The sequence below is a fragment of the Myotis lucifugus genome, unplaced genomic scaffold, assembly GCF_000147115.1.
Source record: "Myotis lucifugus unplaced genomic scaffold, Myoluc2.0 scaffold_5, whole genome shotgun sequence".
Taxonomy (NCBI): domain Eukaryota; kingdom Metazoa; phylum Chordata; class Mammalia; order Chiroptera; family Vespertilionidae; genus Myotis; species Myotis lucifugus.
Genome location: NW_005871053.1, coordinates 4,709,919 through 4,735,021, shown reverse-complemented (window position 1 = coordinate 4,735,021; position 25,103 = coordinate 4,709,919). Strand labels below are relative to the sequence as shown.

Sequence of the window (25,103 nt, the reverse complement as noted above, 5' to 3'; positions counted from 1 at the left end):
GCTGCCATTGACACCCTTCCCAGGGAGTTTCCTGACTTGAAAGAAGGCTGACCCTTAGTACCAGGAGGTGCAGATTCAGCTGCCATACATTCTCCCACTGGGAAACTCCAACCAGAAGATAGACTGCCCATCCCATTAGCATCAAAAAGCCCAACCAGGACCTTCCATACTCTCCCCCTGATGCCCTAAATTGAAATATATATCTTTACTTTGGACTACTGCACAAGTTTTCCATTATTGGGAGCTCCCCTGGGCATGTGTGAAAATAAAGCTCTTTTACTCCTGTTCATCTCTGTCTATTGTCAGTTACTCTGCAGGCCTCTAATAGCTGGACCCAAATTGAAAGAGGAAAAGTTTCCCTCCCAACAGAAGTACAGGTTGGTTCCTGAAGGCCATTTTTATATGAACATTATTTCTGATGTGTGGTAGGAGGAATGATTATGCTTCCTCAAAGGAGATAATAAGAAAGTATTTGTTTACATATTATTTTAATACACCCTACAACTAACTCTGAGCTCCAAAGGTTGAATTCAAGCCTTGGGGCGTTAAAGTGATACATGATAAAATCTAAGAGTATTTAAGTCCTTAACCAAAGGGTGATTTATAATCATCCATATCTGCTATTTCTTTACCTGTTACATATGTAAAAGGAGAATATTTTTTCATACTTAAGAAAATATAATTTAATACAATTACTCATAGTCAAAGGTTGTGTTAATAAGCCTTTAGTTTAATTATTTCAACACATTCTGAATAAGGTATCACATTTATTAAGAGATATGGATGTTGCTATATTTCTTATTTGAGTGCATTCCAGCAAGATAGAGGCACTTTCAAAGTTTTTTTGAAAGAACTAATAAGCAATACAGAACAGTTCCCGCTGTGTGCGTTAGCTGTGGGAAGCAGAAGCACCTACTTTCCGTGGATTCCCAGATTATTTACGTGAGTTTCACTAATGAATCCCCAGCTTGAGGCCTTATTTCTATGCTAAATCTCCTTTGAAAGGAACATTTCCCCTTCTCCTCATACTCACACCCAAATAAAAGTCCAAAATGTAATATGCTTCCTCCTGTTTAAGGACACATAAAATTGGAATCCTTCTCTAAGAACAAGGAATGAGACTGTTGAAAAACCACAGATGAAAACTATTTGCACATTTACGTCATGGGTGGCAAAGTAAACAACATTTTTGGAGCCACTACTGAAATGTGGATGTTTTCAAAAATAGTTTCTCGTTGAGTTTTCATGGCTAGGCTCCTCCTTACTCAGCGAGGTCAAGTGTACCAAAGATTGCATAGTGCAGTGGTTCTCAACCTTCCTAATGCAGAGACCCTTTAATACAGTTCCTCATGTTGTGGTGACCCCCAACCATAAAATTATTTTCGTTGCTACTTCATAACTAATTTTGCTACTGTTATGAATCGTAATGTAAATATCTGATATGCAGGATGTATTTTCATTGTTACAAATTGAACATAATTAAAGCATAGTGATTAATCACAAAAACAATATGTAATTATATATGTGTTTTCTGATGGTCTTAGGCCACCCCTGTGAAAGGGTCGTTCGACCCCCAAAGGGGTCACGACCCACCGGTTGAGAACCGCTGCATAGTGAGTGACATAGCCAGAATTTCAACCTGTTTTTTTCCATGTAGACACAACCTGTTATAACATTATAATCTCTATTTTTGGTTAACCATCTAAGGTTGTTAGGTCTTTCCAGAGATCTTAACATTGTCAATAGGACCAGCTTCATTGTCCAGTGACCTATACCACCACACAGGACCCTATACTCAGAAGGATCTTGTGCTTAGGTTAATGTTGTGCTGTTGGTGCATTAAAATTCCAATAATATTTGCCCTGACCAGTGTTGCTAAGTGATTAGAGCCTTGGCCCTTATAATGAAAGATCTTGGGTTTGATTTCTGGTCAAGGGCAAGTATCTGGGTTGCAGGTCCAATCCTGGGCTCCCTGGGGCCCATGTGGGGGGGGGGAGGGGGGGAAGGGAGAGCAAAGGGGGAGGCAACCAATTGATATCTCTCTCCACTTCCCCCCTCCCTTACACTCTCTCTAGGAATTAATGGAAAAAATATCCTTGAGTGAGGATTAACAAAAATAAAAATAAAATCTCAATATTTTTTAAAGGAAATCTCTATATTTTCATTTTGTACTGAGCTCTAAAATAATACAGCTGGTCCTTCCTGTGAAGGACAACAAGTGAGAATAAAGCTTATAGATAAGAGAAGCTTCCTTGAGGAGACAAAAGGTGGCAAGTCTCAGTGTCAGGGTCACTGGCCATCTGGAATAGAATAAGATTGAGTGCCATAGGCAGGAGATAAAGCCTGGCCCAGTACTAGCAAGCAGTGTTATGGGAAGAAACAATGAGATCTATGCCGTAGGCCCATTTTTGCAAATTGGAAACATGTATATATTTTAGGAATGGGAATATGTCTACAGACACATATTGAACCCATTAGAGCGCCTGTGAGAATGGAAATGTGATGGGGATAGAGAATGAAGGAGCAATAATAAAATAAAGCAATAGAATGGCCAAGCAGGAGATTTATAATGAATTTAAGAGTTTTTGTAACTCCACTTTGGGGGGACAAATTTTTTTAAATAAAGAAAGAAAGGAAGCCCTAGCTGGTTTGGCTCAGTGAATAGAGTGTCGGCCCTCTGACTGAAGGGTCCCAGGTTCGATTCCAGTCAAGGGCATATACCTCAGTTGCAGTCTCAATCCCTGGCCCTGATAAGGGTGAGTGTGGGAGGTAGCCAAACAATGTGTCTCTCTCACATTGTCCCTTCCACTCTCTATAAAAATCAAAATCAATGGGAAAATATCCTCAGGTAGGGATAAATTAATTAATTAATTAATTAAAATAAAATAAAATAAAGATAATGAGTAGATAGATAGGTAAAAGGAAACTGAGTGGTTACCTAAAGTCACCAGAGAATCCTAGAAAGAAATTAAAAGAATGTTTCTTTCGTCTTCACAGTTAAAACGGCTGAATGAACATGAATCAAGCATACCAGGAAGGGTTCTAATGCTGGGAATACCCAGGTGAGGAGACACTGTCTCCACTTTTCAGAAATGTCATTATTTCCTCTTTTGGTCAGTTCTACTCCTTTTGGCCAGCTCTGAAAAGGTGTTTTTTACATTCATGTTGTTTTAAATATAACAAGCACAACCGATATTGTAATCTGAATCCTGTCTTCTTTATGGAACCTGAAAGTTAAAGGGAGTTTTGAGGTCACCTAGGCCCACTTTCCACAGCCTCAGGAAGCTCTTTTATTTCTCAGCTTATGTAAGTTTCCTTCCCTGTAATGACCATGTTGGGTTAGCATTTCTTTCTTATGCAATCACTGTGGATGCATATAACCTCTGGGACAACTCCCCTTAGTCTCTCTTCTCTGTGTTCAACTTTGCTAGGACCTTTAACTCTTGTCATAGACAGACTAGTCTTATCATTATTTTACCTTATTCTGGAACAGCCACCCTCTCCTAACCAACTGCTCAGATCTCATCCATCCGCTCAAACACCACTCTTCTGGAAAGCCATGGTGGATCACCCCAGAACAGAGGGCCACTCCATCCTCTGCATTTACAATGATTCAGGGGCCCCTGCTGCCTTGAATAATCAGTTATCTTGCCATTGGATTATCTAGTGTCCCGAATGATGGCAAGTATCTCAAAACCTTTTTATCAACAAGTCATGTTTGAGTACACATCTCTATTGGGTTGACCCAATCTAAATAGCTATTCAATATTTTTGTAATTTTTAAAGATGGTATTGATATTGGGGGCTCCATTGGCTAAACCACAGTTTGGATGGAAAATCTTATCCCATAAAGAATGTTTCAAGATAAGCAATAAAATGGACTCCCAGCAAAGCAAAGGTATACATTTTTTTAAGAAAATAAATTTATTCTCAAGGAAGACAGAGAGAAATAGTTTTCTCTCTGTTTCTAAAATCAGTTCAGCTAAAAAAAACACCTACTTATTTGATTATGCTTTAATACTCAGCTGATCCATGAGATTTGTAACTGGTTTCTGAGAGGCTTAGGACCCTGAAAGGAATCAGTTGGTTTGTCTGGAACATAATGGTGTTTATCAGGAATTTGTACCTTTTAAAAATAACATTTGCTTAGATATTCACATGGTTTAGCTTCTATACATAATAAAACTGTGTAATCCTATAATATAAATTCAGGATTCATATAATAAAGTATTTTTCAGCTAAAGGTTATTAGGTTATGATAAAGTTAAAAATAAAAAAGCATAACTCTGATATCATGTGTTTCTAGGTTTGTGCAGGAAAAAAATTGAAAGGAAATGTATAAAAATATTAAGAATGGTTATCTTAACAATGGCTATCTTTGGTTTGAATTATTCACTTTTATTTTCCTTATAGTTTAGAAATTTTCTATGATGTACTTTATATAATAAAATATTTATGATTAAAATTTTAATTCTTAAACCTCTTATGTCTGCAACATTGGGATAATGGTGAAAAGAATATCTGTGGTTTTCTATTTATGGATATCAGCACTACAAATGTGGAATGTAGAGAATGATAAAAACTGTGTCCTACTAGAACTGAGATTATATGCTAACAAATATTCTACTCCAACTATCCTCAAGGCTGTATGAAACCATAATCCACAGTTAACAGTGAATATAACCCTAAAGGAGGTCTACATTACGTGAACATGCCATTTTTGTTTATTTGTTTTAAAGGAAGCAACTCCTGTATACAATTGAGGTTGTTTCTTGTTATTATAGTTAAGAATTTTGATAGAATTTTCACTGATAAAACTTGTTTGACATACACAGAATAAATTCCTGTATAATTTTAAAAAGTTTGTAAGTATAGACATTTTTAAAGTACTTAAAAAATCATTAGTCATAAGTCTTTGTAACTGCATCTTTTATCAGTTAAGCAAATATTCAAAGCAAACACTTTGAATGCCTATGCATGCTGCAGTGTTCAAAGAAAAGCAAAAACAAACAAAGGCATCATGATTCCCATAAGGAAACTTCAGTCTAGATCAATGCAATCTACTGCCTTTCCTGCCCCACCTAAATCCCATCCTCCCAAACATGTAATATTTATTTGGTTTGTCTTCCTTATTCTCAACCATTGTCTAGAAATGTTGGCCCATTGTTTTCCAGAGCTTCTTGACTGAGCTGTACCTATAACTACCAGCCACCCAACGCATTGATAATAGAAAGTTCCCTATGCCTGATATTGATTCAAGTATTCACCATTCCCACTCAGTCTACTACAAATAGACATTTGTTTTCTTGCAGATCAAAATGGAGCACCTGGAAAGAACTCTGGAAAGTATTTATAAACCCCACATGTACACAGGAGTCCATTTCCAAACAAGACAATGCAGAACAGTGGTTCTCAACCTTGGCTGCACATTAGAATCACCTGGGAATCTTTTTAAAATCCTGATTTCTGGGCCTCATCCTCCAGAAATTGTTTCTTTGTTATGGGTTGCGGCCACAACATTAGAAACAGAAGAAACATTTCTGGAGGTTGTTGTCCAGAAATCAGGATTTTAAAAAGATTCCCAGGTGATTCTAATGTGCAGCCAAGATTGAGAACCACTGATGCAGAGGGAGCACTGTTATGTGGCTGCTCTGCCCCTCTTGCCTCAGCAATTTCATGGTTCCATTTTGCACATTCGAACACCTGCAAGTGGTTGCCCAGCTGGTAGCCATTAATTTGTGCAAAACCAAAAAATGTGCAGCAAATTAAGGGATTGGGGAAATATAAATGGAAACAGCAAATAAACTATATCTGGAAATCATACTGAGACCTCAATGTAGAAAAACATTTTTTTTAAAAAGCTGGCACAGTAGAGTGGAGTTAGGTAAGACCTGCAATCAAATTCCAACTCTGCTACTGACAAGATATATTACACCAGTAGAGTTACCTTGCTTCTGTAAGCCTCTGCTTTTAGTTTATTTTGATCTGTAAAATGAGAAAAAATAATACCTACTCCTTAGGGGGTTGGCGATAATTTAGATAATGCATCTCTTACACTTAATGCAGTGTCTGACACAGTAATTATTTTAAAAAGATAGTTTTGCTGTAGAAGCTGTTGTTTTGTTCATTATTATTCCAGAAGAACAGGCAGTGGGCAGTGGTATTAGCTAATGCTATCAGAATCGTTCCTATGTAAATAGTGGGTTATTCAAAGAGAGTGTTTAGTGCCTCTCTAAATTACCTGCATGTTTCAATTATTTTTTAATGTGTCTCTTACCTTTGCTTTTATTTTTAGTTCCTCGTGCTTACGGATTAGCTCCTCATTATCTGAAAGTGATGAACCGAGACTTTGTTCCCGTAAATCTCTTATGGTTTTCTGAAACCAACAAGTAACCTAAGTAAAAAGCAACAGAGATAAATTTTCAAATGATTAGAATACTGAGTAAAAATTAAGAAATATTTCCTTAACCTTTCAAAACATAAGCTACGTCAATTTCTCTTTGGATAAACTCATCTCATGTATTAAATAATTATGGTGGAGTTTTTATGTTTTCTTCACTCAACCTCTACATGCTTCAGAGAAAAAATAAAGTAATACCTGAAAAGCATGAAAATAATATATCAGTTCAGATTACATAGCATGAAGACAAGTACGTATTCAAAATCTCCTAACAAAGAAGAACCAAAATAGATTCCCACGCAGTCTCTGAATCATGCATGGTTCCAGAATATAAATCCCTTTCCTGGATAAGAATGTGAATCTGAACACAGTTACATAGACCCACATGAAGGTAATTAACAGCATAACAGCATATGTAGAATTATATTTCTACTATAAAAAGACAATGCAAAAATATTGTTTGGTGCAGTTCCTGGAAATTCGTGTTCCGAAAATAAATGAAGAAATTATTAAAATTCTGTTGACATTATAAATGGGGCATGACTCAGATTCATTTAGATTTGATTTACAATACATACCTTACACTGTTAAAACAACAAACAGCAAAGGACTTAAAAGAAGCAGTACATGCCGAAACCGGTTTGGCTCAGTGGATAGAGCGTCGGCCTGTGGACTGAAAGGTCCCAGGTTCGATTCCGGTCAAAGGCGGGCACATCCCCAGTGGGAGATGTGCAGGAGGCAGCTGATCGATGTTTCTCTCTCATCGATGTTTCTAACTCTCTATCTCTCTCCCTTCCTCTCTGTAAAAATCAATAAAATATATTTAAAAAAAAGAAGCAGTACATTTTTAAATGATGACTTAAGTTGACATTGAACTGATGACATGAAGTATCTGGCTGCAGATTCTTTATCCAAATGAAAGGAAAGAGACTTGGATTTTTACTCTTAAATCCTATACAGTGTGGTTGCATGATCACATCATTGCTACTGATTCCTAAGAGCCCACTACATGCTAGACAGTTTGCTAGTTGCTTTTGGGGCATCACCTCTATTTCCCTCAACAACTCTATAACAAGTATGATATCATCATTTTAGAGATGAGGAGAGCTTAAGCAGCTTATCCAGGGCCATATAGTAAGTGACAGAACCAGGATTCGTCCCCAAGCTTTCAAAGTCCATGCTCTTTCCACCATGCCCTGCTGCTATCCTTGGCTACACGAAAGTCTTATAATCATGGGTATGAGGGGGAATTACTTCAAACCTGAAAAATTAATCCTGACAGTCCATTCAAAATGGTGGACACTACACTATGCTTTCCTCTAGCCTAGCCAGTGGTCGGCAAACTGCGGCTCGTGAGCCACATGCGGCTCTTTGGACCCTTGAGTGTGGCTCTTCCACAAAATACCAACGTCTGTGCATGGGCCACGAAGTTTCAATCGCACTGTACGTGCGCGCCCGCACGTAGTATTTTGTGGAAGAGCCACACTCAAGGGGCCAAAGAGCCGCATGTGGCTTGCCAGCCGCAGTTTGCCAACCACTGGCCTAGGCTATCTTGTCTACAACAGCCTCAGGATTTATTTGACCTCCTATAATATGGACAAATGTTTGAAGCAGGTGGCCAAGGAGAAAACTAGGTTAGTCATGGAGCTCCACACAATATGTACACACACACACACACACACACACACACACACACCACAGAAGTTGAGTTAGTGGTTATCTAGAATAGAACATTCCATTACCATTACAGGGCTGATACCACAAAGCTGGTTATGAAATCAAAGGGTCTATACTAATGCCTGGCATTTCTCAGAATGGAATAGGCAGTAAAATATGGGGTAAGAGGGCTTCTCTGGCTTCCTTCTAATTGGAAATCTTTGTTAGCCATCATTTTAGGCTGCCATCAATGCAAAGAAAAGAATAATGGTGATACTGTAGCAGTTTTCATGTGAAATGCACCTCATTTTCTTCATAATATTTGGTAAGCTGTTTATAATACAAACATTAGTCAGTCCCCATATCTAAATGTAATGTTTATGTATTACAACTATCTGAAGATAGTCTGTCTTTCTGGTATCCCAGTTAGAAATAGATAGTCTGTATAGTGTGCACATTAGAACACACAGAGTACTTTATCAAGAGCTATAACATTTATTCATTTATTTAATTTTATACAAATAATTTCTCACAAAAGATGCAGTGAGCCCATATAAAAACACAACTAGAACAATGATTTAAGGGTTTCATCAAAGAAAAATGAATCATGACTATAACCAGCTTTCAGAGATCATTTAATTTATTAAGTATTGGGAGTAAGTTTTATTTATTCTTAGCTCAGGGGAGAGTAACTCTGAAATCTCAAGAATGCTTCAATAGAGAAAGTTAATATAGAATCTGAGTGAATAAAGTGGGTACAAACAGGTGTTCGTTAATCTCTAAAAACAGGTGAGAAGCCTGAACCCTCAGTAAACCTATTTAATTTTGTGAGTCAAAGACTTGTCATCTAGCACATGTCAGTGGCGATGAAAGCAGGAAAGGAATGAGTTGTTTGATTTTTAAAAGGTATCTACTGACCTCATCCCTACATTTGGCAAATACTATTTCAATCCCCAAAGCATACTATTCCTGTATGGCAATACTGTTCCCTACAAGAGAATGCAGTTAAAGGTCTGTGGTGATATTCCATATATCCTGATCACATACCTGCCTGATGAAGCAAACTGACTCTCTAGATCTACACATTTTTACTACTGAATGCACTCTGGGGAGAGACGTATAAAAACAAGTTGGCATAAAACTCAGAATTAAGTAGTTCGCTGTGTGGGTGTTACAGCTCAGTGAGGCATTCACACACATGTTCAGCCTCTTAGATTAGATTTACTACGTGTGCCACGGGACGCATGCAGAACAGGCTCTCAGAGTCCTTCTTGTAAAAGCACAACACCCTAAATAACTAAGAGCTTGTCAACCATAATATTCTGCCACCCCGTAAATCAGTCGTTGTGCCCTGCGCGTACCTATTGCAGACAGCTGCACAGATATTCCAAGAGCACTTTTTCTAAGGGTGTAAATTATATCAGCTGCTGAGTGGTAAGTACAGTAAGTGATGCATCAGGACATTCTATAGAACATGGTCCCTGCAAAGGATAAAAACATGAGCCAAGGGTTGGTGGAAAGAAAAGAACAAAAAGCATCCAGAGTATGCACTGCAAATCAGTTCAAGGGAATGATAGTGTAAGGGGGAAGTAAGAACATTTTTCCTCTCTCTCCAGTTCCCACCTTTCAGCTTGACGTAAGTGTTGTGTTCATGGTCATTGCACTGATTTGACATGACACTAGATCCTCAGTGCCCAGAGCAGGTAGAACTAAGGTAGAGAAGGAGTGGGGCAGATCTTTTTTACAGGGGAAGGGGACCACCTATCTGAGGATGAAGAAGACAGAGAGAAAGGAAAGGAAAAGAAAATCAGCAAAGATGCAAAGAAGAAGCAATCAGAGGTGTTCAATGAAAACCAAGAGCTATCTTGGATATTAGAGGGTGCCAGAAAAACTCAGTCAAATGGTGTAGACCTGCACTGTCCTATGTGGTAGCCAATAAGCACATATGGCTATTGAGTGCTTAGAATGTGACAAGTCCAAATTGAAATGTACTCTAAGTATAAAATACACAGCAGATTTCATAGTCATAGTTTTAAAAATTAATAAACATACCTCATTAAGAATATTCATATTGATTAAATGTTGAAATACTATTTTGGATATGTTGGATTAAACACAATATATTATTGCTTTTTTATGAGGCTTTTAAACTTTTTTATGTTTCTTTTTCACTTTTTTAATGTGGCTACTACAACTTTTTGTTGTTGTTGTTAATCCTTACCCGAGGATATTTTCCCATTGATTTTTAGAGAGAGTGGAAGGGAGAGAGAGAAACATCTATGTGAGAGAGATATATCAATTGGTTGCCTCCTGCATGCGCCCTGACTGGGGCCAGGGATGGAGCCTGCAACCGAAGTATGTGCCCTTAACTGGAATTGAACCTGCTACCCTTCAGTCTGCAGGCTGATGCTCCCTCCACTGAGCCAAACTTGCTAGGGCCTGGCTACTACAACTTTTAAAATCACTTATGTGGCCCTGGCCAGGTGGCTCAGTTGGTTGGAGCATCGTCCTGTACACCAAAAGAATGCAGGTTATATTCCCAGTAAGGGCACATACGTAGGTTGAGGGTTTGATCCCTGGTTGGGCATGTATAGGAGGCAGCTGATGTTTCTCTTTCACATCAATGTTTCTCTCTCTCTCTCTCTCTCTCTCTCTCTCTCTCTCTCTCTTTCTCTCTCTTTTCCTCTCACTATAAAAAAAATCAATTTTAAAAAAACCATATCCTCAGGTGAGGATTTAAAGATAAATTGATATATAGATAAATAAATAAATAAAATCACATACATGGCTTGCATTATATTTTTATCAGATGGTTCTACAACTCAAGGATTTTGAAAATATCCTTATTTGTAGATCTAATGACTGAGTTTTAATTAGAGGCTATTTAAAATAGTGAAATCAGGAAAATAGTAGGATGAAGCATTGGTTGGTAAGCATGTATGGACCACTGGGTAGGGGTACTGAAGTTCAGCTAATGACTCTTCCAAAGAAGTTTATTGGCTAAGTAAAAGAAGGATCAGGTGATAGCTTTAAGGAAAGCAGGAGTACCAAAGAGGCTTCTCCCACCTTTTTAAAAAAATTTGAGACATAAGCATTTTTTGCAAGAACTGAAGATTCATGAAGGAGGATTGATGTAGGAATGTTCCAGAATGTGAAGGTTGGAAGTGAGCACTACTGAAAGTAGCTTTGGGCCAGAAAGACTAGTCTTTGCTTGTTGAATAACCCATCCCCACACTGACCCCGTAGCTGGGAGATAAGAATAAAGAAAGTAAAGTAAAAAACCCTACTTTCACAGAGAGATGTCAGGTACTACTCTAGGCAGGTTACAAGTGACCTTATCCAACCTTTGTACCCCTCCTATGATGAAGATATTTACTTTTGCAATAGATGAGGAAACTGAGACACATACAGGCAATTCAGTTAAGGTTACACAACTAATAAGAAGAAAGTCCCACGGTTGAAGACAGAAATGCCACAGTCAGAATGTATGGAGAACCAAAGGGTTCCAGAGAAGAGAAATGGTTCTTATTAGGCTAGTTTATGAATGTTCCTAAGACAAAACCCAAAATGCAATAATATATTTATAAACTCTAATTCTAACATGGAAATAGGTCCTGTGCACGGGGCTCAGTGGACACAGTGCATTAGAGAGAAGGGGTGCCTCAGAGGAAGACGCCAGCTGTAAGCAAAGGAGACAACAAGCACAAACTGAGAATTCCTGTTCCAAAATGATACGTGTTAAAGACAGAACTAAAACATGGGGAACACACGAAACACATAGAAAGTATTGTCTGATGATCAAGGATAAATGACTCAAGTGGCAAGAAGGTAAACATCTGCTGCAACCCAAAGCGATGCATCAAACTGAATAAAGCATCATAGTCCCGTTCTCTGCCATTTGTTCTACAATCTGAGATCAGACCTTATTTTTGATCGTTAAAACTGTGTTGCAGGAGGTAAGCTAGCAATAAACAATTCAAACCACCCTAACAGAAATGCTTAAGGGAAGATGAAAATCTCTTTCAAATTAGTTTCATTTTCTTTTGCATGTGCAGGACAGTTCCAACAGTTCCTGCCAAAGAATCAGTTACTATTAGAGACGCAAAACAAACAAAAAACTGATCATGAGGGCAAGGGGATCATTATCTTCTTTAACCCAAGACTTTTTGATAGTCTCTCTTCCAATTACCAAGAATGCACACATAGACAGAGGTGTTTTCAACTATAGTTGAAGGCCTTAGGTGACAGGTCTAATGTCTACTTTGATTTTGAAGGCATGTTAGCATTAAAACAACAATATTAGCTCCCATCGCTCTTTTTCTTATTTACTGTAGGGAAACCAATTTCCATTATTTTGCATCAGACGATCTAGTCAAATGCACTCTGTATTTAACTAGGCCATAACCAGACTTCAGACATTCATTTGCTTCATTAGGTGGTAAAGTATTAGGAAGCATTAAAGCCATGTCACTGATGTTTGTACCTGAGGATTTGGAAGCAGAGGAGAAAAGAATCACTGCCAAAATGTGGATTGGGTTTTTTTAGATGCATTCTGAGGCTGATCTCATTATTGGCCTGTTATTTTGGACTCTATCTCAGAGACTCCAGGAGGACAATTTTCTTCTGTGGAATTTGGAAGCCTTCCATGAATTACTGACGTCAACGGGAAGATATTAGTATTCCTTAGCAAATTATCGAATCCCAGTATTGTCTGTTGATGGGTATTAGGAAAGCTAATATATTATCTTATTGGTCATAGGCAAAATTTGTTATTTTGTAAACAGCTTTACAGATCATCTATCTCCCTGTCTGGAATCATAATTTCATGTGTTTAATTATTCTGACTTGTGTTACATATCATTTCTCTTCCAACATTTATATTATAAGAAACTTGGCACTAAGGACTTCCCTTCCCAAGATTGCTTTCAACTCTTGTTTGTGTTTAGGTAGGCTCTTTACTTCCAACTACTCGATGGTGGAAAGCTGTTTAGTCCCATGAATAAAATCAGTACAGTGGACATCTCTGGACCTAAATTTTATCCCTAGCATTACCTTTGACTCATTGCTGGGAATCCTCCCAGCAGTGGGGAAAAAGTCTTCTTTTTTTTTCAAGAAAAGAAACAGACCAGTCTAGTGGCCACATGCATCTCTGCCAAAGATATGTAAGGCATGGTTTTCCCAGTATAACTTTGGGATGTGCCTTGGGTGATGGGCAGCCATTTGTATTCAGAGGGAGAGAGAGAAGAGAGAGAGACTAACTTACAGGGCTACTTAGAAGTAGGACCAAAGCTTGACATTTGCATATAACCTCCCCAATTCCTTGTTTATGTAGCCTAATACATTGCATACTGAAGCTTTGACCTAAACCCTGGTTGTTGGGGGAAAATGAGAGTTAGAAACTATCGTATTGATAGGATAAATAACTGCTGAATTATAAAGGATGGTTTAATCCTTCCAGAGTGTGCCATTTATTGTATTTGCTTATGAGTCTCCCTACAAAAAGCATTAAAATTAATAGGGCCCCTTTGCTTGTCTTTGGGGACTGAAGGATGGGGGTAGAGGAAGGAATGAGTCCCCCTCCCCGGCCAGTTTGCGATGGTAGCAGTATTGAAGAAAAAATAAAAGCCAACAACCTCCAGCAGCAGGGGCAGGAAAGGAAAGGAGCTCAGGGTGTGGAAGAAGATACACAGGCAGCCCCAGGGCGGAGCAGACAGCTGGAGTAGCAGCAACTGACTGTCATACAGTGGAAGGATGTGAGGTCAAAGTAAGGCAGAGCTTTTCCCGGAGAGCACACAGCTTTGTTATCAGTCCTATCACTGCTGAGAATGTAATCTAGTTATGGTGTGTATCGCCCAGCCCTCTTACCAACTGATGTGGGGGCTTAAATAATTGTGCCTAATTAAAGTGCTATTAAGCCATCAATCCAATTGAACAATACTGTATATAGAAGTGATAAACTAAGCTTAAGGAAAATGTAATCAACTATAATAAGAATAAATTAGGTAAAGAAATAGCTAAAGAGCGGAGAAAGTTAGGGAGAGGAAAATAAATTTTTAACTTATCATACAGATAAAGTTGACCTTTTCTGAATAAACTCAGCTGGATACCAAGCCATGAAATGGCACTTATTTACCATTCACATTATAACATTTTAGAAAGATTATCTAGTAATTTAGAGAATTGGTGTGGGATCCAGTGAATATGTAGGGTTTTATGTGCTGGTGATTATCTGGTAAAGCTCAGAGAGAGACCACCGACATGGAGTGAGATGGTGAACATTTGAACACTTACTGAGTGCTTGCTGTATGCTAAGATGTGCTTTAAGCAGTTTTACATATATAATGTTGTTTATATTCACAACAAATCTATAGCTAGCTATTATTATTATTTCCAGTTTACAGAAAAGGAACATGAGGCACAGAGGCCAACTAACTTGCCCAAATCACATAGCCAGTAATGTAAAAGCTGGGATTGCTAGCCATGCCATCTGCACCAGACTACCTCCTTTAGGACCTATGATATGTAGTGTCATTGAAATAAATGGTGGTTAGCATGCATTTGACTTAGGAGGTGTTTCTATTGTTTTCAAAATCACGATGTTTCTCCTACAAACACCTCAAGATACTTTGCATTTACTCTAATGTGCCTTAGAGTGAATTCTAGAGACAGTTTAGGTGCTAAAATAAAATTTTGTGATAAATTTTCACCTATAAGGGTTTGAAAGTCGTGTATGTTATTGGGCTGAACTATTGAATACCAGTATCACCAGGATAATTCATTATTTGATATGCCAGCCAATATTAGAAAGCTACATTCAAAGAAAGATTTTGTTTTAAACTCTTACTATGTGCTAGTCACTACATTAGGCACTTTTATATTATTTCATATCAATTGAAGCTGGTCAATCATCCAAGCTCTAACTCCTAGTTAGAATGTAGTATCATATAAAGTGTGTGTGTATGTGTGCAAAGTTTTATAGCAGCCCACCAGGTACCAGACTGGTGCCCTGAGCCTGATACCATTTTAATTGTCTAGTAAAAACAAATATGGCCCTGGCTGGTTTTGGCTCAGTGGATAGAGCGTTGGCCTGGGGACTGAAGGGTCCTGGGTTCAATTCCGGTCAAGGGCACATGCCTAGGTTGTGGGCTCGATCACCGGTGGGGGGTGTGCAGGAGGCAGCCGATCAATGATTCTCTCTCATCATTGATGTTTCTCTCTCTCTCTCTCAAATCAATAAAAATATTTTTTAAAAAAAATGAACATGATTACGTATGGTTACATAATTATTATATATGTGGTATAAAACCTTGTAAATGTTAATTCTATTTCCCTCTTTCCTCTACAAAGATGTGTATCTTATAAGTATATGTGATCTGAGGGTAAAAACAGATGATCTGCCCTCATGTCTTACTTGCTATTCTTCAATGTCCTTGACATTGTCTTATACAAAGAGACTATGAATACCTTATTTTTAATTTATCTGTTTGTCTCACTTATGCCTGATTGGAGCAATTGAAAAAAATTACATTCATAAATCTTCTTGCCAAGATAATTAATTATGCACAAAATACTCCAAGCTGCTTCTGATTTTCATTAATGAAACAGCAGATTATGTGCAAAATAAGATGCTGCTGGAATTGGGAAAAAAATGGTCAGCTGCTCATCTTTCAAAGTAAAACAAGTGCACATTTTTACATCTGAAAAACAATGATACAGAAAGAACATTCTGTGATCATATTTATCAGACTATCATATTTCAATTAAGATAGAAAAATATGTGGTTTTCATTTGTTTGTTTGTTTTTTCCTTTGATTTATATAAATCTTAAATTGTCATTGTTCTGGTCATTCAATTTTCTCCCAAAGTTAAATTAGCTAAACTATTATAGTTCAAAAGCATTAGGCCATAATAACTTAGACACAGAGCAGCACTAAATGCGTCTTTTAAATGGCCCTTATGAGAGGCAATACATCAGACATTCAGACAACCACATTATTACTCATCAGTCATCTTTGCTCTAATTTTCTACTTACTTTCCCTTTTTCTTAAGTGGTTAAAATGATTGACAAAATGAGTACTTTATTCATGCAAAGTTTGACAGCTCCTATATTCCCTTAAAATAAGTACAGAACCAACAAAAAATATTTGCCCTTCAATGAAGTATGTGTCTTCATATCAACTCAGGTTCCACAATGTTCTATCAGGTAGATCATCCAGGAACATGATTATCATAGAACCCAAATTTCTAACGGAGTCACACCCAATTTGGTGAACCTGCTGCTATTCTTCACCATTGCATCATCAATTAAACTTCAGAATAGAGCATTCAGAAAAACTAAAAATTAGGTAAGATAATTATGCTTGTATCTACCTGGATTTTAAATTATTTCTTTGTTCACATAATTATAACACAGTAAGCATTAATACTTGTTTACAATATTAAGAAACTAAAGAGACTCTACTTCCTCACCAATAAGATATTCTTTAAATTGTGCTAATTCAAGCAGTGAAATATTATATCCATTAAAATTACCTATTGTACTTTTGACACAAGAATGTGTCTATGATTTTTTCAATTTAATAAAAATAGGTAATAATACAGTATGCTTAGGTTAATTCCATTAGTGTTTGCTTGCTTATTTATCCATTTCTTTAATGAATGTGTGTATGTTCCTATGACAGTGCTCATCCTATATAATAAAACCCTAATATGCAAATCGACCAAACAGTGGAACAACCCAATCTGAAAATGCTACACATTAGATTATTTCAATTATATGAGATTCTGGAAAACACAAAACTATGGAGTTAGTAAAATGATCAGTAGTTGCCAAGGATTAGGGGGAGAGAGGGATGACTAGGCAGAGCACAGAGGATTCTTAGGGCAGTGAAATTATTTTGCATACTACAATGGTAGATATATGTCATTACACACTTTTTCAAATCCACAGAATGTACAGAGATGAGCAAAAGTAGGATTATAATTGTTTGTATGGAAACTAATATAATAATTAATAAATAATACTACAAGAATAAACACTGTGTTTCACATACTCACAACTATAAACCTACTTTTGCCCACCAAGAGTGGACCCTAATGTGAACTGTGGGCTTTGGGTGACAATGTGTCAGTGTAGGTTCATCGATTATAGCAAATGTACCACTCTAGTGCAGAATGTTGATAATGGGGGAGATTGTGCATGTGTAGAGACAGGGTGTACGCTGTGCCTAAAGTCTGGGCAATGTGTTCTAATAAGCCTGCAAACTCATCATCCTCCATCCCCAAAGCCCTCTAACCACTGAGCATCCAGCCACAGATGAAGGTCATATTTCTTAATTGGTACCAAACCATTCTTCTAAGAACAATATTTCCATTTTGCACTGATAGACTTTTTCACTGACATTAATAGCAATCTAGAACAATTTAACACTATCATGCCCCTCTAACTTTGAAGAAAATTACAGTTAACATTTCAGAATTTCAAAAAAATGTATCTAAAAGTAGTGACCTGGAAGGAAGTGAGAAAGAGAATCCAACAACAGTCATTTCAAAACTGCCCAGTGGTACTCTCCCATTTATGAAATCAATATTTTAATGAGAGGAAATAAAGACATTTGTTGTTATATTACCTGCATGGAAAAAACAACAACATATAGTTTGGACCAAAGATCAAATAATTTAACCATGACAACTGAGAAACTGTCCCAGGAATAGCCAGTCCACATAACAACCAACTTCATTAGCAGAGGGAAGACATCATCAGTGCCCCTTTGGATTACCTGATTTTCTTGTTGGTCCCACTGACATATCTGCAGAACCTGACTCAATTCCTGCCGCTGTTGCTTCAGGTACTTGTCTAGTTGCCGTCTCCTGTCTTGTAGAAGTTCAAGAAGACTGTCGATCTTCAGGCAGCTACTACGAGCTCCCTGAATCAGCTCAGGATTTACGTTAGGTCCATCACACTTGAATTTTTCTATGAAGTCAGTGAGCTGTTGACTTTTGTTTAAAAGTGCTAGAGATCGTTCTAAGAGTTCTAGAAGAAAGTTAGAAAGAAAACAGAACAATGATATGAGCAAGCTTTTGATAGTAATATTTTTGACTCTTCATATAATTTAAAATATATATAACCTTTATACTAAAATAAGGAATTCAAATGTGTAGACATAAAATGCCTAATATGCAAATAGACTGAACGGTGGAACAACCAAACAACCAAAAAACCGAACAACCAGTCGCTATGATATGAGCTGACCACTGGGGGCACGCACAGAACATGGCAGGCGTTGGCCATGGCAGGATGGTGGAGCAGGTGAGCAGGGGCACCAGACCAAGGTGGGGTGCTGGTCGCTGTCATCGAGGCGAGCCTCTGGTGGTTACTGAATATTCTTTGCTCCAGCGCACCATGGTCCCACCTGGCACTTGCACCTGCTGCTGGCGCTGGCCCTGCTCACACCCACTGCCGGCACCAGAGCCACTGCTTGCACCTTCTGCCGGCACCTGGTGCTGGTACTGATTGCTCGGCGCCGTCAGTGGTTTCGAGCAGTGGCTGCTGGCTCTGATTGCCCCTGAGGGCTTCTCTACCTCCCCCTGCTCCTGAAGGGCGATCAGGGCAGCAGCCGCTGCTTGCACCTGCTGATATTTGCACCCTCTGCTGGCACCGGGCCCCAATCACTCTACGCTGTTCCCAATCGCTCTGCACCATCAGTGCTGCAAGCGAGAGGGGACGGGGAGGGGGGGCCGCAGCAGGAGGAGCTGGGTGGGGGCGCAGAGGATGGGCCGAGACCCACCCCTGTGCCCACCACAGCCTCATGGCCCACAGTTCCTTTCAAGGTGCACAAATTTTTGCACCAGGCCCCTAGTCTGCCAGAACAGGTTCTTCTGTGGAAGGAAAAGAAACAACTGCAGAAACAAAGTGAAGACAGGTTACAGAGGCTGTGCCCATTGAACGGAAGGGTTTTTTTTTTAATATATTTTATTGATTTTTTACAGAGAGGAAGGGAGAGAGATATAGAGTTAGAAACATCGATGAGAGAGAAACATCGATCAGCTGCCTCCTGCACATCTCCCACTGGGGATGTGCCCGCAACCCAGGTACATGCCCTTGACCGGAATCGAACCTGGGACCTTTCAGTCCGCAGGCCGACGCTCAATCCACCGAGCCAAACCGGTTCCGGCGAACGGAAGGGTTTTAATTTGTTTAACCTGAACATAATGACCAGTATGATTAATTATAATGCAATATATATTACACACACACACACACACACACACACACACACACACACAAAGCATGGGCAGGTGGCAGGGTTTCCATAGGGTATTTCTTTTCTTTCTTTCCATACCTAGTTCTTACACACTAGACTTTTCAAATGAGAAAGGAAAGTAGGTGCTTGCATACTGAGAGTGGAATAAGCCAACCTGCTCTGGTCCCTACAAAATAAATATAATTAGCCAAAATTTCCATTTGCAATCTTTTTCTGGTTTCTGTTTCAGCTCCTGTCAAAATAGTATAACCACTACCACAGTATCACTGGGAATGAAGCCTCCTGGGCCCAAATTAACTTGTAAAATGTACCCAGGCTAAAATCGGTCTGTTACTGCTACCAAGATGATCATTAAAGTGGGTAAATTGTTCCCTCTGTCAGTTCCTTCAATTCTTTTTCTGTCAGTTTCTGACATTCTACTTTTATACTGTTTGTTTTTCTGGCTATTTATTCCTTCAGTTGATCATACAAAGTGCTGCATTTTTTCTCAGGCTACACTATCTAGATATACCATGACCTTCAGGAAATACAAAATCTCTATAGTGAATTTATTTTAAAGATTGTATCTTTTTTTGCATTTACAAAACCTTATTTTCTGACATAATACCTTGTAATGTGAGCCTCTTAGATACTTAATAAGTTTCAATTGTTTGTTTTGTCATACTAAAAAAAAGTAACATTAAAGTATATTTGCCATATGTATTAAGTATAAATAGCAAATTCAAGATAGATAAATGGGGAACATACACAAGTTAAGTGAATTTATAGCTTTATACTCATATTTCCAAATGAATATTTTCTAAAACATATCAAATCACAGTCTTAGCATTGAAGTCATGGGTGATGTTTCTTCATAATACCTTTTTAAATATTCCAAATATTTCTCCGTGAAGTTGTGTTTCTTAAACTCATCCAATGGGCATTTTCAAATATATACAAAAGTAGAGAGGATAGTATAATGAACCTATACCTGAAAAAATTTAAGATATATAAAACATCTCAGAATAAGAAAGTAATATGATTGTTCCTTTGAGGAAGCTTCTTCAAAATTATGTTTATTTTAAGAAGGCAGTTGGATTACTAAAGGGTGCATCATTTGCAAGCCACCTAGTCTGTGGTATTTTGTTATAACAGTCTGAACAGACTAAGTTAGATATGAAGTCCTTAACTTAAAATCAGAATTTTGTCCTTGAATATGCATTTTAAATAACCTAATCTTAATCATATTCCACTGAATTAGCTGTTTGGTAAATCTCATCTACCCCCATGATATGAAGCCACCATTGAGCATATGAATTGGGAGCCTGGTCAGAGTCCCCTGTAATCCTTATGCTTCAAGTATCACATAGAGGAACACAAAAATGCCACGAGAAACATGTCATCAGGGTGGCAGAATATTTTTTCATCACAAAAATAAACTACGTTCCCTGTCCTCAACATGCATTTTCATCCATCTCCTCAGGTTAAGAGGAGGCCGGTGGACACCTGCAGACTGTATCAGCGAAAGGCAGGACATGGTCCCGCTGTCAGCCGGATGCCAGGGCACTGCAGTCCAAGGCCTGCACGCCAAGCTCCCTGTGCCACAGACCCAGGTGCCTCTGAAGGAGCCAACAACAACAACAAAACAGCATTAAGGCTACTCTCCCCTTCCAGCTCCAACCCAGCGTATTTTTGGAAAATCCCACTTCCACCACCCCTCTGGATTGCCTCAGTACTGAACCTCCTCACAAAAGCATCCATCACTGTCCGGTTTCCAGAGGTAAGATTGCTATGTGATGAACATGTTGGTCGCATGAAGACTGAATGGAGACCACAGACTGAATCTCAGTGACCTGGACTCAGACTCACTTTCCAGTATCCTAAGAGGAATTGTTTGTGATTCTGTTGGCCCCCTTTGGACCCAGTGAGATTGCTGTTCCTGTACAACAAAAGTGAGCAGGCCGCTGCTTTAAGGATGTTCTTTTTGATGCTGTTTATAATCCCTACTAGTGATAGGTCCTAATGAACAATAATCAGTTAAAATTACATGTCTATGTGTGGTAGCATCTCATCAAAATTTACACAGGAAAGACTGAGTTGTTTAATTTTTGAGTTTTAGAAAAGTAATGATCTAGTATCTAGAGTCCCTTTGGCGGGTGATAGAAACAAAAAATCTATTTGTGGCTTTAAAAATACCTTTTGTCCCTGTCCAGCATGATCAAGCTGGTCAAGCTAGAAGCTGAGTTAGAATTGTGACAAATGAGTTCAGGAAACCATCCACTCGCACCCCGTTCTATTTGGCAGCAATAATTAGAAAAACGCATTAGGAAGGAAAGAAATGTTGCTCCTATCTAACCTGCTTCTACAGAAAGATTCCAGTAAACAGCTACTGTTCCACAAATGGCTTCCATACTATAATTCTGTCCACCCCAAATTCTGGTAGAAAAGGGCTAGCACACAAATTGTTGGTTAACCATTAGACTATAGTTGTTCAGAGGGAATTGAAAGTCTGTTTTATTAAATTGTTTTAATCTGGGAAATTTTCACTTCTCTTTTTTCCCTGTTTTTATTGCAACAGTGAAAGAGGGATTTTCCTTATTCAGAGCTGTTATTTAAAGTTGACCTCAATTTACTGTCCCTGAGAAGAAACATGCACTGAATTCAACCATGTATTTGACCAAGAAATATTTCTTGAGGATCCACCAGGTACCATCACCTTGCCAGAAGCTGAGGATACACAGATGAACCCAGTAAAAATGGCCCCTGTCCTCAGGAACCACATCCTGAGGACTGAGAACTCCCAGAGTTAGCAGGGTCCTTCAGAGGCTAGCCCTCTACCATCTCCTTAGAACCATTTACAACTACTTCTTTCTTGCAGAAGATGACCAAGAAAAGAGCTTTCAGTTTCCTTTCTTGGAATGAGCTGAAGTATACATAAACAGATAAATTAAAAATATATTGTCCTGTCTAGCCAGTGTGGCTCAGTGATTGAGCATCGACCTATGAACCAGGAAGTCATGATTCCATTCCCAGTCAGGGCACATGCCTAGGTTGCAGGCTCGATCCCCTACAGGGGCCGTGCAGGAGGCAGCCAATCAATGATTCTCTTTCATCATTGATGTTTCTATCTCTCTCTCCCTCTCCTTTCCTTTCTGAAATCAATAAAAATATGTCCTACATGAGCCTTCTCACATTAACATCTCTATTTTAAAAGCTCATGTGAGGAACAAACATAAATCTTGCCTTTGGTGTGATGTTCATGAAGCTGAAGAAGTGACCTTAAGGACTCGGCAGTCTCGAACTCCTGGGTGTTCTGGAGGAACTCTTCAGCTTGATCAATCTTAATAGCAAACTGCAACAGAAACACAGGGGAAAGACCTTTGAAAAGCCAAAAATCAATATGCCACTTTAATTATATGAATTAATGGCCTGGATGACTCTGTATGTGTTTGTGTGAGGATGTGTGTTTATGGAGCACGTGCTGGCTTAGGGTGCTTGTGTGAGAGTGTGCATTCACATGTAGTCAACTTACAAAGTACCAAGGCAAGAACTTTTTTCTCATTCTTTTGCATTCCTTTTATACCTGGAAATATACCATGTATGCTGAAATAAGCCAACTTGCTTACTATTCAGATGTATGTCAAAATTTTCAACTAAAAGTTTTGTGTCCTATGTAATGAATATAGCTACTTTTAATATTATAAGGCACTTTGTACATGAATTACCACAAAGTTTGCTAGGAGAAACCAACAGAAGTTTGGCTAACCAGTGGTGACATAATTATAAGTAAATTTAACCTAAGAAGCCATTTAGAGGGAAGGTTGCAAAAACAGTTTTTTCCTCTGTAATTAGACCTAGAACTGAAAAAAGCAAGTTTCAAAATAATACATAGTCTAATCCTATTTCTAAACTTGATCTTAGCCAAAAGGCAAAGAAGCAATGTCTAATCCTGTTTTATACAAAGCAAAATATATATATATATATGTATTTGTACACAAAGTGGTCTGAGAAGATATACACCAAATGGTTACATTTATGAGAAGGAATGGGATTAGGTATGGGTTAAGGAACATAAAAGTTTAGTTTTTACATCTATAATTTGTAATTTTGTTTGGATTTTTATAAATAATTTTATGCATTATTTATATAAATAAAATAAGATTTGATGCAGCAAGGATGAAAATTTTCTCCTCCATTTCAAAAAATAAAGAATAGCAATTTGACACCCTAAATGGTGAGGAATATGACTGATCTCTTCTTCTGTGTTTCTCCATGGAGGAAAGAGGAAGGGCAGATGCTTGAAGTAATATTAAAATCCTCAGGAGACTCATCTTATAAACAAGCTTTAGAAAAGGACAAAACATCCTTGGTTATGCTATTATAGTATTTCATAGTAGCAGACAAAGAGCTGGTTTGTTTTAACACTAAGATTCAAAGGTAATTATTATACTTTATTAGAGCATTTAATCAACATGTTCACCTTTGGACCAAGTGTAGAATAAACTCGTAAAGGCTAAGTATCATGTTGAAAGACAAAAGCCTATCACAGTGCTGGTCTTCCTTTTCAAGATTTTTCCGAACTGTCACTTTAAATTTAGAGATTTTCAATATTTTTATACAACTATTTGATTAACAAGATTTTTGCTTTGCCTGGCCAGCATGGCTCAGGGGTTGAGCATCGACCCATGAACCCAGGAAGTCTCGGTTCAATTCCTGGTCAGGGCATATACCTGGGTTGCAAGCAAGATCCCTAGTGTGGGGCATGCAGGAGGCAGCCGATCAATCATGCTCTCTCATCATTGATGTTTCTATCTCTTTCTCCCTCTCCCTTCCTCTCTGAAATCAATAAAAATATATATTTTTTAAAAATCCGTGTTATGATCATTACGATAGCCATATGAGACCCAGTTATAAACAGCATGGAAAGATGAGAGACTAATGAGCATGTCTCTTTGGAAATACAGGGCAGGCCGCCACCACCCTGTCAGAACCTGACGGACACCTGCCATTGTCACTGAGGGACAATGTCTCTAAATTGAAGCACTATGTTTGAGAAGAGAAAAACCTTTCTGGTGGTTAAGGCTAGGAGCCAGAAACTGTCCTTTATGATTATCAACCGTGCAATAAGAAATCATGTGTAGTTCTAAAGAACTCTTGAATGCACATAGTTCAATGAGGGAACCCACCCACACATCATTTACATCTCTAATGCATTCCATTTCTAATAACTGATTGTAAAGGCATTCTTTGGGCAGCAACTTCAAAGAAAAATAAAAACCCTATAGGTGATTTGTTTTTATTCCCTGTAGAACATTACAAAAAGTTTTGGAGTGACTATATTTCAGAGCTTGTTACATTAAATTTTAAAAATAAACAATTTTACTCAGAAAAAACTTCCCTAATGTACTGTTAAGTGTTATCTTATGTATATTTTATTTTCTTCACTTTTCTCCTTTCTGTGGCTTGTACAGGATAGAAATGGTGATGGGGGAAATTTTTTTGAAAACCCTATTCTTAATGTCACTCTCTCTTTTTTTAATCACTAATGAAAATTGCCTTGGCATTCACAAGGAGCAGGGAAGATCATGTAGGAGTTTGCCTTAAGCTAAGTATGAAGGTGTCCACAAAATTGGAAGCGAAAAATACAAAAAACAATTACCCATTTCACTAGGAATCAGAGTGTGTGGTTGAATTACAGGTTAACTTATTACTTCTTTTTATTTTATGAGTACATAAGAGTCATTTCTCATCATGGAGAAAATCAGGAAGCACAAATGCTACTACACAGTGAGAAACAAATATT

General features: G+C 38.2%; 1 protein-coding gene and 1 pseudogene across 2 annotated transcripts in view; both read right to left on the bottom strand.

Moving 5' to 3' along the window:
- CCDC141 (coiled-coil domain containing 141) overlaps nucleotides 1–25,103 on the bottom strand; it is a 164,205-nt gene that overhangs the window by 100,626 nt on the left and 38,476 nt on the right. For both annotated transcript variants that reach the window (XM_023744442.1, XM_006083054.3), the window contains 3 exons: nucleotides 22,544–22,652; nucleotides 17,837–18,090; nucleotides 6,278–6,394 (listed from right to left, as the gene is read on the bottom strand). In XM_023744442.1, coding sequence (XP_023600210.1) covers nucleotides 6,278–6,394; nucleotides 17,837–18,090; nucleotides 22,544–22,652 — 480 coding nt within the window. The remainder of the gene's footprint in view (nucleotides 1–6,277; nucleotides 6,395–17,836; nucleotides 18,091–22,543; nucleotides 22,653–25,103) is intronic.
- LOC111823629 lies at nucleotides 23,087–23,241 on the bottom strand (annotated as a pseudogene).